General features: G+C 40.1%; 1 protein-coding gene across 1 annotated transcript; it reads right to left on the minus strand.

The window, feature by feature from the left end:
- Positions 1–312: 312 nt before the first annotated feature.
- On the minus strand, positions 313–14,986 carry LOC145433744 (heme-binding protein 2-like). The gene is made up of 4 exons (XM_080310943.1): positions 14,709–14,986; positions 14,434–14,563; positions 4,694–4,880; positions 313–3,420 (listed from the first exon to the last, which is right to left on the minus strand). The coding sequence occupies exons 1-4, from the start codon at positions 14,841–14,843 to the stop codon at positions 3,246–3,248; spliced, it is 627 nt and encodes a 208-aa protein (XP_080167069.1). The 5' UTR covers positions 14,844–14,986; the 3' UTR covers positions 313–3,245.
- Positions 14,987–15,417: the final 431 nt, after the last annotated feature.

Below are 15,417 nucleotides of genomic sequence, written 5' to 3' on the forward strand. Positions count from 1 at the left end.
CCTCCGTCAACCCTAATATCCTAACCCTACCCCTAATATCCCATCTCCGGCAACCCTAATATCCCACCCCGACAACCCTAACCCTAATATCCCACCTCCGGCAACCCTAACCATACCCCTAATATCCCACCCCCGGCAACCCTAATATCCTAACCCTAACCCTAATATCCCCCCTCCCCCAACCCTAGTATCCTACCCGAACCCAATATTCCACTCCCCGAACCCTAATGTCTCCCTACCCCACCTCAACCTACAGTTGCATTGCCCTCAACAGCCTGCTCTGACCAACTTCACACAATCAATTGAATCAGGTAAATGTCACATCTAATATAATGGAATAAAAACGACAAAATCACATCTAATATAAATAAAAACGACAAAATCACATCTAATATAAATAAAAACGACAAAATCACATCTAATATAAATAAAAACGACAGAATCACATCTAATATAAATAAAAATGACAAAATCACAAAAATCTAATCTAATCAGGTTTGTTATTCTTCACAAATGGGCCCATTAATCCCAGCAATTTATTTCAGTAGGCGACGGGGTGTCTTCCTTCCTTTCTTGAATTCCCTCCAGAGTTTATACAACTGCCCATCAACTAATCGGCACTCTTTGCGGCGTCGTTTTTTAACGATATGTGAAAGTCGCGTTCTTTCCCGCGCTTGGCGCTTGCGCAATCCGTGATCACGTGATCTGATCACGCCGTGACTGCGTGACCTACGCATGCCCTGGCCTCCTTACAAGACCAACAAATCAGTTGATAATAACATTATTACTTTATTAATTCATATTAATACTTGTGAATACACTTAATTTCAAAATTTCCCGATGAATTCACCGAGGGCCGGGTTCTCCAAGGGCCGGGTTCTCCGGCAACCGTGTCTGCATTATCTGTGACTGAATTTACAATCGTTACAACGGTTGCCATTTCAACTGTTCAGCCAAATACTGTATCTTGTAATAATTTCTGATTAAAATTTGTGATACTCATTTCAGTTAATCTACGAGTTATTTTATTGCTATGTTTAGCCTTTATTTTACGATGGAGACTGAAGCCATGAAGTGACTGCGATATGCCCAAATATCAGTATACGTCTGATGGTGAATTGAAAGAAATGCGGCGTTGGCGAAGGCAACAGTTCATAAAATATCGTTCTCTAAGCATTGGTTCAGCCTGCAGCGACAATGTCCTTGATCAGCCGATTGTCACTACTATTGTTATCTCGCTTTCTGTACATCGATGAATATGAGGCCAGTGGAATTAACCCAGATACCAGAGACCAAGCCAAGCCTCAACGTGGGTTTTATCATTCACAATTGGGCTCTGAATGAAGTTAGCGTCCCACACAGCGAGCTGGCTGCTGATGGTAGCTCCGCGCTGCCTTGACCCTATTCTTCACGCCAAGACACAGACTTGTTTGATAAACCAGATTTTGTCTGCATTTCAATTAAAGAACAGGAATAGTTGTATCAAACTTGTCACGGAAAGAACATCTCTCTGTATCTCGACTGAAATCAATGTGTCGTTTTATGCATTTTATATGACTGCCTGTCTGTATTTGACCGGTATTTTGAATGTATGCTCGTGGTGGATTTTATTATAACTAACACGATAATAAAAATATATTGTCAAATTGTGATGTTTTGCAACATAAGGTTAATATATCTGCCAGAAAGCAACAATGACTCAGGTAGCGATAGGGTTACTAGCGGTTGTAAGCTGCAGTAGCGAGAGGGTTAATGAACGGCAACTAAAGGGTTAATGAGTCTGCAGCTGAAGTGCGAAAAGTGTATCTTTTGAAGCATCATTTTGACATTGAATGTGCAAAATACGCCGGGCGATCGCTTTCCATTTTGTTGACTGGGATGAGGTTCACGCTCGCGTTCACAAAGAACCTTTCAAAAAGGTGCGCGTTCACACGAACCTGAACCTTTCAGAGATTCACACCATCCCTAGTTCTGTGTGAGCGCGAACCTATGACGTCACGTGACGTCATATTGCTAATTCCAACCCCACAGTTCAGTAAAGTGGTATACAAGATACCTAGCGACGACTCGGGCCACATTATGCCACAATGCTGAAGTACATGCTGACATTTAAAACGTCCGCAAATGTAACAACTGGAGCAATCAAATGCTATAATAACTCCATCAAATCAATATATTCCGTCGCTTTGCCAATAATTTCGACGAGGACTTGCAAGGGGATATGAGCTTACGCCTGAAAAGTCTATAGGCCAGACCGGAGATTATATTCGGCGTCTGACTATTATTGCTACATTGATATTGAGCAGAGGGTAAAGGGGTTTATGCACTTCCTACCGCTATGACCCCATGAACAAGTTATACGGCAGCCAACACCCCAATCGCACGGATTTCGTTTTTATGATACAATAAACACATCAAATCATAATGGATCCCGTACGCCAGCTAGATTTCTTATGCAGCCAGCGTCATTCATATAGGGTGATCCGAAGGTGAAATGCAAAGAATTTTAACGAAAGATGTTGAATAACGTGACAAAATGTAATACTCAACAAGGTTCGTTTGTGAACGTGAACCTCTAAATTTGCGAGGTTCACACACAGAGCAGGAACGTGAACCTTGCAATCACACCATACCTATAAGTAAATAAGTTTAACGGCACTTCAAGGTACCAAGTTGTGCTTTCACCCCCATTCCAACATTCCAATGGAGATTATCCATTCCATTATGGAGATATATAACAGGGATGTATGGTCGGTTCTTCGTGTACCAGCCCAAGAAATCTAGAAGGGTGCTAGTATGATAAGCAACAAGTCGTCAACTGAATCAACAAACCTTTGGGTTTATATCTTTGTAAATCTGACTTTAAAGGGGTCAGTGCGTCACTGATCATGATGAACCTCACTGCACGTAGCTGCCATCAATATATGGCTGTAGGAACTGTTGTGCTACGCCTATACGCTTAACGCTACATACGACCATGACCAAGCTCTGTTTCAATTGGATTTTCGAAAATATTCGAATAGAATAACCAATAATCGGCAATACGATTACAACGCTCTCTACTCAGTCTCAATCATGCATCTCATGCCATTTTTAGAATAGATCATAATATCAGCGAATTAAAATTACACTTATAATGGAATTACATAAAGAAATACGGGGTATATACGGACGTATCAATTATGCTCGCAATATCAACGAAATAATGCACGCTTTAAATGTATAGTGTCGCACAAACCCCTGAACTATTCAGCCAAAATCCAAACTTCGTTTCTGCGCCCCCAAAGGCGATAAGGGCTTTCGTATGCAGCAATGTAGAATTGGCCCTTTCTATAAGGCATCCCGTCTTTTTGGAGTAATCCTTCTAGCTTTTCCAGTTCATTCTTCTCTTTCCGTTCATTCGTCCAACCACTATAGGCACTGTAGAAAACAGCAGCAACCGTCGAGTCCTTATGATTTGATATGGAAATCGTAATGTTTTACGCATATTTTACTAACGGAAAAAATTCCAAATCTTCGGTCTGTTAAGAGGAATTGCCTGGTATACCTACTGCTTGCCTAAAGGCAAAGTTCGAACTGCGTTTACCCAAAAATAACCATTTAAGCAAACATCAAACATCAATAAATTACGATAATATTGGAATCTATATGCAGGTTGGAGATTATCGTCCCCTTACGAGCTAATAATAATAATAACCTGGTGATGACCAGACATATAAGGCACCGTGGATCGAATGTCTCTCGAGTACGAGGGGGTATAGTTCGCTACTTGCAACGAAAATACGAGGAAAGCTAATAGTTGTGGTGTAAAAATTAGCAGTGAAGATCACAAATCCCGAGTTTATACCCTCAATAGCTTCCTACAACGATCTATTCTCTGGTAATGTTCACAAATGATCAGTTTATGTCATATAGTCCTATATGTCATATTGCATTACCAATTACGGCTACAATTAATTGGATATGTTGTAATCGTCCTAACCGATTATAATAATCAGAATGCACGAATATCCCCGAGGATGCATTTAAAACAAATGATGGTTTAAATAACTTTGTTTAAAACACGTTTAAAACTGTGTTTTAAACAAATTGTTTTCTTTTAAGGTGCATAATTATGCCATAAGTGTGCAAATACTTTTAAAAAATCACATTTTCTTTGAGCCTACGGCCGATTACCACCCGATATAGCCGACCTATACGATACGGGATGGTTGGAACCTCGAAATAGTCAGTTCTATAGCTATAGTACGTATATATAGATCGGTACGGAAGGTATGTTCTGATGATGGTGACCGCCGAGCGTAAAAATGCTGCATGACGATGTAGTCCTGGTTAAAGATGGAGCTATATTTACCCTATATTTTCAATTGTCAATGTCAATCCGCTATGACGTCACAAATAAATACCCTAATTATCCCATGTCTGAATCGTACCGTGAATAATTTTTCCACTTACAAATTATTAAAAAAAAATTGCATCATATGGTAACCATGAACTAGTTCCATAGAGTTAGATGTCTTGTTCTCAAGGCCATATAGTTTAACAAACCTAGTGTACGTACATGTACTGTATATATCATTGTAGTATACGCGTTTACAATGTACATACGGTGATTGAATCAAGAACTTCGCATAACCTGGCGTTTACAATGTACATTGTACATACAGTGATGGAATCAAGAACTTCGGATAACCTGGCATAGATGCGCATTCCTGGTGTCGTCGATAGATATACATCTGAGTTGGTTGGCCGAGGAGGTTTATCGTGAAATTGTTTCGGCGTGTAGAACGACATTTCATGTTTATTGTCGCGACTTGTCGGTTTATCCTCCACACCGTCGTATGACATCAATACAGGTACTGTCATACTGATATTTGCATCTAAACAGAAATGGTTATGGGCTTCTGGTATTCTGAAATTAACTGGTATCGTTTTATAGTAACATATTTATGTCCATGTTGCTAGTAATCGAAGAGTCCGATCAGTGTGTGGCGCCGACTTTTACTTTTGCATGGGGTGGCGGCAGGCGCGTAGCCAGGGGTGTCGGAACCCCCTCCTTTTGAAACGCAAAACCCCGTCCTTTTGAAATGACCATTCTGACGCTAATATTCAGTTGCAATTCAACAAGTCGTATTATCAGTGTTACGCGGGACCGCGTCCAATTAGCGAGACTCGTCTGTGCACGCATATCGCATCGCAACACGATCGCAACACGTAACGCGACACGATCTCCCGCTGATATGGTTGCGAAATTTGGTCATTCATTGCCGCGTGCTCGGCATTCGTCGCTGGACTGAGCAGTAACACGGCGCGACAATTCTGGTCTGGAACACGAAAGACAGACAAGAAATATGATTGGCGCGGCCAATCAGTAATTATCCCTTACCGCCAACACAATGGGTTTTTACTTAGTATTGAGTAGCTCGCATCACGACAGTTGGTTGCTGATTAAAACATCGATTTTGACTGCATTGCTGCATTTCCCGATTTACGTGCGCAAAGCATAATTGGATTAATATTATATTATGGCCACTGGAATAAATTCCAACTAGCAGGCACACACAACAAAACACTGTTCAACTTTGCGCTCCGAGAATATTTATCACAAAAATGGTTCACAAAATATTTTAAACGCGGCTTGCGCCCCTCATCGATGCAAATCATGCACTTTAATTTGTAGAAGGTGAACGTGTATTTGGTCGTCAAATCGCGATAGGAAATGGTGTTTCTCAGAACGCGCGATGAAATCTACGTTTCTAACGATGAGGTCGAATTTGTACATCTAATAAGGATCGTTAGTTTGCTGAAATCAGCATCAGTACGCCATGCGAAATACATAGTAGTGAATAATTTTATCGGACTGTACAATCGGCCGGCAAGGTTGCGCTGATAACGAAATTGCAGACATGCCGCAAACCTGCAATAATTACAATTACAGGGTGCGCCCGTCATACCCAAATACCCCGATTCGGCAATGGCAACAAGCACAATTTGTTCAGACGCGGGCATAAGTTTTAATCAAAAAGATACATAAATACAAACAATATAACACTCAGAGATTGTTACTGTTTGGCGAAAGTGTTTCTGCGGACGGTAGCAGTATAGAAATTAAACTATAGTAGCAGGCCTGCCTGCGGATGCGCTAAATCAAACCAACAACGATAGTGCACATGAGATATCGATGGCCCATTTCGCATACAAATGATTCTCGCTAATTTGCAGTACGCAGCATCGGTAATACGAATGAGTAAATTGGCATTTCAAAAGGATGGGATTTCTAGTTATAAATGAGAAACTCCCTGGCTACGCACCTGAGGTTTTAATGCCGACAACGCGCTGGGTAATATCAGACCGGGTTCTTCGGTCTATATACGTAGGCTCCGATCAGCAATAAAATGGTGCGCTTTTAATTAACCACGTGTTATTGCAGTAAGAGCAATATGGGTGCATGCCGCGACCTTATCAATAGAAATACATATCCCAAGAGTTTGAAACTCGATCCGCGATATGGTTGCGCTCGATAGAGTACGTCCAGCAATGAAGTTTATTGGAACATATATGGTTCCCGTTCAAACTAATCGAATAAATGCAGAATTTGTACCACCGAGAATCTCGTGCTGCAATAATATTTGACAACGTAACTCTACGCCAGGGGTGGGCAAACTTTTGAGCTCGCGGGCCGCATTCAACATCTGAATCCATTCGCGGGCCGCACTATATAAAATTGGGATTATAAACCAAAACGCAATATTGCTGGTATTTGATTATATAGTGAGGACATGGAGATAACATATATGCTTATTTAAAACAAACTAAACATTGCTATAATGATATCGTTCACGCGCCAGAAGCAATGGCGAGATTTAATAGGCTGGTCGCCCTCAATAACCAATTTGTCAAAACTATAGAGATATAAAGTCGGTTGTCCCGATTCTTAGAACAGGATTGAAATTTAAATCTGTGAGCAGTGATCTGCTCATAGATTTACCAATTCCACTTTTGGTTCAGTGCCAGGACACACAATGCTGACAGCATCATAACCATGTTAGCTTCAAACGCGCTTCTACTATATGTGTAGATAAAATATAAAAACCCTAATTCTACGCATACAGAGAACGAATCTATTTAAGACACGCGCAAACCGTTTTTATAAGCACATCACTGAAATAATTGAAACTGGAGTGGCCAATCTGAAATCGCACTCGTGATCCCAATTACGTCTATCTCGTTTGGGATTTCTGTGATGTTTGGCAGTTGAAACCTTTCAAACTGCGTGGGACTTGACATCGGGCTGTCGCACCAGACATTAAACAGGAACAATAATATAGGAAGTATTTACCTTAGATAAGTGGTTCTCGAACTTTTTAAGACATGCCCCCAACCCCTTATGATGGTGAAAGATTTCGCGCCCCCTTATCGTCATATCACAAAACGCAACCAGGATGCTATAGCAAACCTAACGGATAGTTTGGTGGCATGGGAGGTTACGACTATTGATGAGAGATTTTTAAATATGAAATTCATACTAAAGACAGAGCAATAATTATGAATTGGAAGTAAATCGCGCGTAGCGCGAAAAAAATTTTCAGTTGAGCTCAGCTTCGCGATCCCCTTCAGATGCTTTCACGACCCCAAGGGGCACGCGTCCCCCAGGTTGAGAACCATTGCCTTGGAATTATCATGGTGAAATATAGTCAAATCATCTCTGCATTAATTCGATTTTTAGTACGCATTTTCTCAATATTTTTAATAAGTTACTTTAGACTCTCACGGGCCGCAAAAAACGGTGTTGCGGGCCGTAGTTTGCCCACCCCTGCTCTACGCTCTGTACTGCACAATACGTAGTATTAATAACAAATCAAACACTGACAAGTGACACCGAGAGAATACGAGTGTACAAAACAGACAAGGATTAGTAGCCTACAGATGATAGCAAACGAGAAAGCGCGCATCTCATCAGTGATTCATCAACTTGCGGACAGCAAAATGGGGTTCCAAGTCTGACATTGCGATAATTGTTTGCTCATTATAACGACGTTTGAGCTGCATTGTTACATTTTCAGATAAAATTTGGCAAAGCCTTGTTAGGGTAATGAATATGCTCACTTTGCGCAGGAATGACTTTGAATTCGCAGGCATGCACAAACGCACTGTCCTATTTCGCGCTCCAAGCCCCCAATTAAAGAGACTATCACGGAACTACCTCAAGAATTATTTTTTAAACGAATATGGTCGCAAGTACAATTTAACTAGGGGGAGGAGAACGTGAATTGTCGAGAGAGAAGATGGTGTTTCTCAGCGCCAACGTGTCGAAATCGACGTCATAAACGAGGTTGCTTCGATTGTCTGATTACTAATCACGGGTTACAATTTATTGGGTCGGTTTAATTAAGCACTAGTTCGTGTCGCCGACGAAGCTGCATATTCAATTAAGCGCGCGCGTATCGGTTAATGGTAAATAGTTGACATTTACGCGTATTATCAAATTAATCGCTCACAAAATGTTTTGTAAATTCGCAAGGTCAACCAAAAATCTGATTAGCCTGACCGCGTACCTCAACCAGACTTGGACAACTAGATAATTCTAGTTATCTAATTTCACTAAATAAGAGCAAAATGCCAGTAATCTAATTCTAATCTAATTCATGAAATATTTCTGTGCTCCAATTCTAATTCTAATCTAGTTTGTTAAATATGTTTCTAAACTTTAATTTTAATTCTAATCTAATTTATTGCTTTCCGGAAAATGCCTCTTTGTCCGCGACATTTTGCAACGATTTAACAATAATATCCCTCTCGGGCAGGGAAATCCAGTGCCAAGCCCCCGTCGCATTACTTACGCCCTATATTCATATTAGTTATTGTGACGCATAATACACAGACTAGCACTAGCTTGTAGTCTGCGAACAACCTTCTAGTTTCGATCACAAACAGAACAGCAGCAACGAAAAATAGATAGTTAACATGAGGGCTTTGGAGCCGGAGCGAGGAGCCGGAGCCCTGCAGCCGCGCGTTTTCACCAGGGCTGGAGTCGGAGCTCTACATAAAATTCAACCGGAGCCGGAGCTGGAGCCAGTTATTGAGGAGTAGCTCCGGCTCCGACGTATTTCATAAGATGCTATCACATATGCAACAACCATATCTGCTGATTTCACATAATTCTTCAGCAGGCCTTCGCGAAATTAAAAACTTTTGCCTCTTTGGCGCTACCTTTTCTGACTAACCGATTTAACAGCAGATAAATCATATGTTCAATGTTCAATTTTCATACATGAGCGCCGAACCTCGGTAAGCTAGATATGCCTGTGAAGTAAGGATTTTCGACCGTAAATAGCCTAGCCCCTCTAAGGGATGGCAGAAAAGTAGCCCAAAACGCCATTACACTCAGCAAACATTTGTCGCGGTGCAAGCTACACAATGCGATGTCAGAACCTATGGTGTTTTATGTTGGAGACAAATTACTGCTTTGATACGCGATTTCCAATTTGTAATAATCTGTTTCGTGCATTCATTCTTGATGTTTGCGGGATACTCCGGTATCCACGAATTATCGCGCACTGGGACTTGTAAATGTGCTTAGTTTAATTCGTTACGGGCACGTCGCAATGTACACGGCACAGTGTTTAATTCGACTATTCGAATCGTTTCATCGGAAAAATAATATATTCCGATAAACTTGATAGACACCGGATGGAATGGTAACGAGTGCACCAATATCTAACTTCCAACCATTGGCTATTTGGTACAAATCGGATTTCTGTTAACCAGGTCGTAATATCCGCCCATATTGTTCTTACTGCAGCATACAGTTGAATAATAATCGTAAATTTAAAGATTGAATTCAGCTGTATGGCTTAATGTTAACGATTACAGTGTCAGTGTTAAAACGCCACATCAGAATTTTAATACTGTACACAGCAATGGCATGGAGTAGACAGCGTTCTAGTGCAACTACTTGGACAACTAGATAATTCTAGTTGTCTAATTTCACTAAATTAGAGCGAAATGCCAGTAATCTAATTTTAATCTAATTTGTGAAATGTTTCCATGCTCTAATTCTAATTCTAATCTAATTTGTGAAATGTTTCCATGCTCTAATTCTAATTCTAATCTAATTTGTGACATGTGTCTATGCTCTAATGTTAGTTTTAATCTAGTTTATCTATTGCTTTCCTGAAAATGCCTCGTCGTCCGAGGCATTTTGCAGCGAGTTAACAAAACTGTCCCTCTCGCGCAGGGAAATCTAGTGCCAAGCCGCCATCGCCATACTTACACCGTGCACTCGTGCAGTCATAGTAGTTATTATTACGTCATACAGACAAAATAGTTCTTACATTTCGAATTTGATTCACCCTATCACTGACGTTTCGCTACTGATGAGAGTCAGTCGAAAAGCTTTTAGCGAATAAATTAACAATATGAAGTTATTGTTTCGCGTTATTCTGAAGTTCTGTACCACAAATCACTTGTTCAAATAGTAGTTATTGTAACAAATAATATTAACCTGCTAGCCTGTAGTCTGCGAATGACATTTTAGTCTTTGAAACTTTACATTAGTACAACGACGGGCTGACTAACATGATGGGTGATGCTCATGATTACCACAAAAGAAGTAATTTTTTATTAAAGTAGTACAAATACAACGAGAAATATCATGGTCATAAACGTCATTTTATTTTGAACTATGAGCTGCGCACGATACCCGACAACGCTTTCCAACGACTACTGAAACGATATCGGTGCTAGCCAGTCAAGTTACTAGCTGAAAGACCATCTCATCCTGAAGATTGATCTTGTGGGGACGTCGTATGCCATTTTCTTAGCGTCTCTGTCTCAGCAGAGTCTGGGCCATTGCACGTCAAGGCAATATGCTTATAGATATCAGCAGTCTCTCCATCGATGGAATGCTGTTGCCATCGCCGAAGCCGTTTCAGCTAGTGTGGAATAAAGTTGTTGGGCACAGGTGAATAGTTTATTTTGAAACAACAACAATAATTTGAAACTGAAATAAATTTTAATACTTCAAAATGCTTTATTTATCGTATTTCCAAAATCTCAAATCAGATCGCCGGCAGCGATTGCGGTGACCCCTGGTATAGTAAAAATCGAGCCAAGCTTGGTGTACAGACGTTAACCATTGTCGTGGTTTTGATATGAACTGATTTCTGCTGTATCCATTTCACATTCACAATTTCATTCAATTTCCAAGTTTTTACGAATTCAGTAATTCTAATTCTAATCTAATTTGGTAAAAACGGTGTAGCTCTAATTCTAATTCTAATTCTAATCTAATTTTAAAAAGCTGTGTAGCTCAAATTCTAATTCTAATCTAGTTTGGAAAAACTTGTGTAGCTCTAATTCTAATTCTAATTTAATTTGTAAAAGTTGTGTAGGTCTAATTCTAATTCTAATCTTATTCGGATAAGTTGAAAATTTTCTAGTTGTCCAAGTCTGAATGATGTCATCGACAATTGACAAGTATTGATTATGACGTCACAAGCCGGCACGGCGGCACCTATGTCTTCGTTGCTGCATCCTATGTTACTGACGGCTGGCAGACTCTAGATTACTATAGATAACTAACATACGGCTAGATTAGTAATATTTATAGACCAGGGGTGGTTAACCTTTTCGGCCACATGCAATTAACGAACGAGTGCGCGGTCCATTAGCCGCGCCAAGCGCGTAAAATTTTCCAAGTTTATAAATGAACTAGGTCAATAATATCAATAAATTGCGGGTCAACTGTATACCGCCCGATGGGCTCAGTTTGCAAGGACAGGACTATTCAGAATCTGGACATTTCGATATCGAAGGTTTCCGCTAATATGTGTCAAGCATTTTTAGCCTACATTTCATCGTCGACGATCTTTCTGCAAGCGCAAACGCGACTTTCACTCGTAATTGCGAATATAGTTAGACTCAATCGGGTAAATTGGGCGTTTTCTTCAGTTTCAGGAGAGGGTAGGCTACCAAGCAAGAAATCGTGTGACAATTAAACACGCAAAGCGTGCGGAAAAATTTTACTACTATTTCAGTTCATTGAAATGTACGACGATTTACTCAAAATGTGACTGGACCCTGGATCTGTCAATGCGTCGGAACCAGAGGTGGTCAAAGTAGACAAGAAAGCTACTCAAGTAGAGCTAGAAGTAGCGACGAAAAAATCTACTCCAGTAGGAGTAGAAGTACTTCTTTCATATGCAACGTAAAAATATTTGAAGCAGAAGTAGAATTGACTGACTGACTTTAAATCTACTCAAGTAAGTAAGTAGTCAGTTGTTAAAACGACCATAATTCGTTCGCATGGCCTGTCAAGAGCTGCAAATTGAGCTATGCGAAAGGTGCCGAGCTTGATTCATATTGATGCATACCAGGAGGTATCGAATTTTCGACAGGATAAGCATTCGTTCGCATCATGGGATAGTATTGATATGGAAATGCGATACTAATCCTATGTTTACTCGATCGTTTTAGAAAATGTCATGGTGTGGCGCCCTCCTTCATAATATAATGCCCGTAGTTTAGTCGAAGAGTAATACGGAGAAGTTGTATTGGATACGATGTAAACATTTTGTGTGATTGGTAAATTTTAATAAAAAATACGATGGATCGTAAAAATTCCATGTGTAGCTTTATTACCGGAAATTAAAGGCATTACTACACTCGCTTTTATATTTCAACATGTATGTTCTGCAGACAAAAGAACTGAAACTAATTAAAAATAGAGAAATACAAATGCCACTTCTAAAGAGCGAAAATCTATTCCATGTCTTTTGTCTATGAAGGTGGTTTACTAATACAGTTTTAACGTTAAAAAAGGAGATTAGTAGGACACGTCATGGGCCGCTAGATTACGATATGATAGGTAATTGGTAGATTGCGAAACGGCAGTTTCAAACGTTATGGTGGGCCATATTTACTGTGATGAAATATTTGATATGGGCGACAATGAGGTGTGAGCGGAACCACGCAATACGGTACCTGAATTATATTCACTGATACTTTCGTGAAAACATATTTGTCACTCCATAACTACTGGGCTTTTCTTGAATTTTGTGAATATTAAATGTTGGTACTACGTGAAAACAGCTCCGAAATTTCTCGGGCTATATTTCTTATTGGGGGGGATTATACTACTATACTACTATTGCGACGAGTAATAGCTATGTTGGCATAGTAGCTAGTAGTGTGCGAACAACATTCTAGTTTCGATCACAAGTGGAAGTGGAAAAGGAAGTGGAAAAATATTTCGAAGCAGAGAGTGAGAGCATGGACTGTGAATCTGTGATGTATTGGGTTACTGGAAAAGACAAACTCGTTTTCCTCGTCTCAAGGCTGCTGCTCGAGAACTCGTAGACATGACCGGAACATCAGCTCCACCGGAAAGAGTTTTCAGCCATACGGGAGAACTCTATAATGCAGGGGTCGCCAACTCAAAACGAATTTCGGGTCACTTTTAAAATTTCGTAGAGGCCGCGGGCGCAAGAATGCAATATCGAGACAAAATATGCCACACAGTTGGGCAACGACGTTTTTAAAACTTTACGTTAGTACAACGCCATGCTCACTAATATAGGCGGTGGTCATGGTTACCACAAAAGAAGTAATATTTTATTAAGTAGTAAAAATACAACGAGAAATATCATGATCATAAACGTCATTATATTTAGAACTATGAGCTGCGCTCGATACCTGACCAATGACCAGTGACCACGCTTTCAAATCAATTTCAGCATTTCAAATGCTTTACTTCGCGTTCTTCGAAAATCACAAATCAGATCACCGGTGCATGTGGCCCGCGTGTTGGTGACCTCTGGTATAGTGCAAAACGAGCCAAGCTTGGTGTAAAGATGTCATCCATTATCATGCTTATGGGAATGCATTGTGATTAGATATGAACTGAACTTAATTTGGCTGTAAATATATATTTCTCATTTAAAATTTCATTCAATTTCAAAGTTTCTGCGAATTCAGTAATTTTAATTCTAATCTAATTTGGAAAAAATGTGTAGCTCTAATTCTAATTCTAATCTAATTTGGAACAAACTGCGCAGGTCTAATTCTAATTCTGAATCTAATTTGGAAAAATTCTGTGGCTCTAATTCTAATCCTAATCTAATTTTGAAAAATTGTGTAGCTCTAATTCTAATTCTAATCAAATTTGGAAAAGCTGAAAATTTTCTAGTTGTCCAATTCTGATCTCAACTCTCAATCGTCGAATTCCGGGGTAATCGCGCAAAACGTAATCACAGTGATCAGTGATCTGACCAATCACCAATAGATCTCAATGAAATGGGTATATTCAATATTCATGCCCAGCTGTAAGAAGATGATATGCTAGAGAGATCATTGCTCGCAAACGCACACATTAGTCCAGTAATGTACCAGATAGGCGGGATTTCGGACAAAATATTTCAAATGCCAACTTACTTTGCTCGTTATACCCAGTGATATAATTGTAAAGCCTTCGAAACGGGCTCTCCGCGGTTCTCTTGGTGGGATCTATCGTGGTGGTAGACCATTGCAGAGACGAGTATGCACGTTTCTCATAACCCTCTTTCTGGAAATTTAATAGCATTCGATTACTGCAGACGATATTATTTCTGTTTAACGCTAAATGCCATGCTAAATTATAACTAGTAACTACCCTGCTGCAGTAAGTTTACATATCTAACCGAGGGATTTCTAGAAATCCCTGATCTAACCTTAAGCTCCACAACGTAAGGGGCCATTTCATATCCTCTGTGCTGATCACACACTTTATCGCCCATATTTCTTTTTCGAGGAGCGTATATCAGCTTAGCCGGCAAAAAGATTCTTCCTCCAGCACGGTTGAGCATTCTTTAGAATATTCCTTCGACTCATTTCTACAAACTCATTATATTTGTAGTTATGTAACCGATAAAGCTAGTGTGGCAGGCCTTTGATCGCCTATCGAATGAATCAGCTGTTTGTAGTATTCCTCGGTCCAATGACTGCAAACAAATCGTGTTGGCCGATTGAACTCCAGTTCTGTCGTTGGATATATAGCGTTGTATTTTGCCAAGCCCATTCACAGGCTATACCGCTATACATGATATGCAACCTGCAACCTATAACCTGTAACCTGCCCTCGTGTAGATTCGGCGACATGGTTCCTTAATCTCTTTGGGGTGGACCGGCCTGCCTTAATATGTCCGAAAAATCTTATCCACTACTAGCACGGTGAAATGAGCAGCGAACACGGTTTCGGACAAGCCTATCATTAGGCGGATTTAGATCACCGAATTTTGCGGAGCGAGATAGCGTAATGTGGCACTTCGAATATGGGTTGAATCTTTACCCGGCCTGTAGGAATGAAGTATAACAGTAGGAATGAGTGATAAGGAGTTGGATACTATTTAGCCATGATTCAAAATGATGCAGGATTTATAT

This window comes from Botryllus schlosseri, chromosome 2 (assembly GCF_051294905.1).
Source record: "Botryllus schlosseri isolate E-star chromosome 2, Bs_hap1, whole genome shotgun sequence".
NCBI lineage: Eukaryota > Metazoa > Chordata > Ascidiacea > Stolidobranchia > Styelidae > Botryllus > Botryllus schlosseri.

What these genes read in the sequence shown, in the direction of transcription:
- LOC145433744 (XM_080310943.1), bottom strand. Translation starts at nt 14,843, where the DNA reads ATGCTCAACCGTGCTGGAGGAAGAATCTTTTTGCCGGCTAAGCTGATA. An exon ending in CACTGGGTATAACGAGCAAA is followed by an intron (nt 4,881 to 14,433) that starts GTAAGTTGGCAT and finishes ATTTCTGTTTAG; the next exon opens with ATGCAAATATCAGTATGACA. An exon ending in GGAATGCGCATCTATGCCAG is followed by an intron (nt 3,421 to 4,693) that starts GTTATCCGAAGT and finishes TGTTTTCTACAG; the next exon opens with TGCCTATAGTGGTTGGACGA.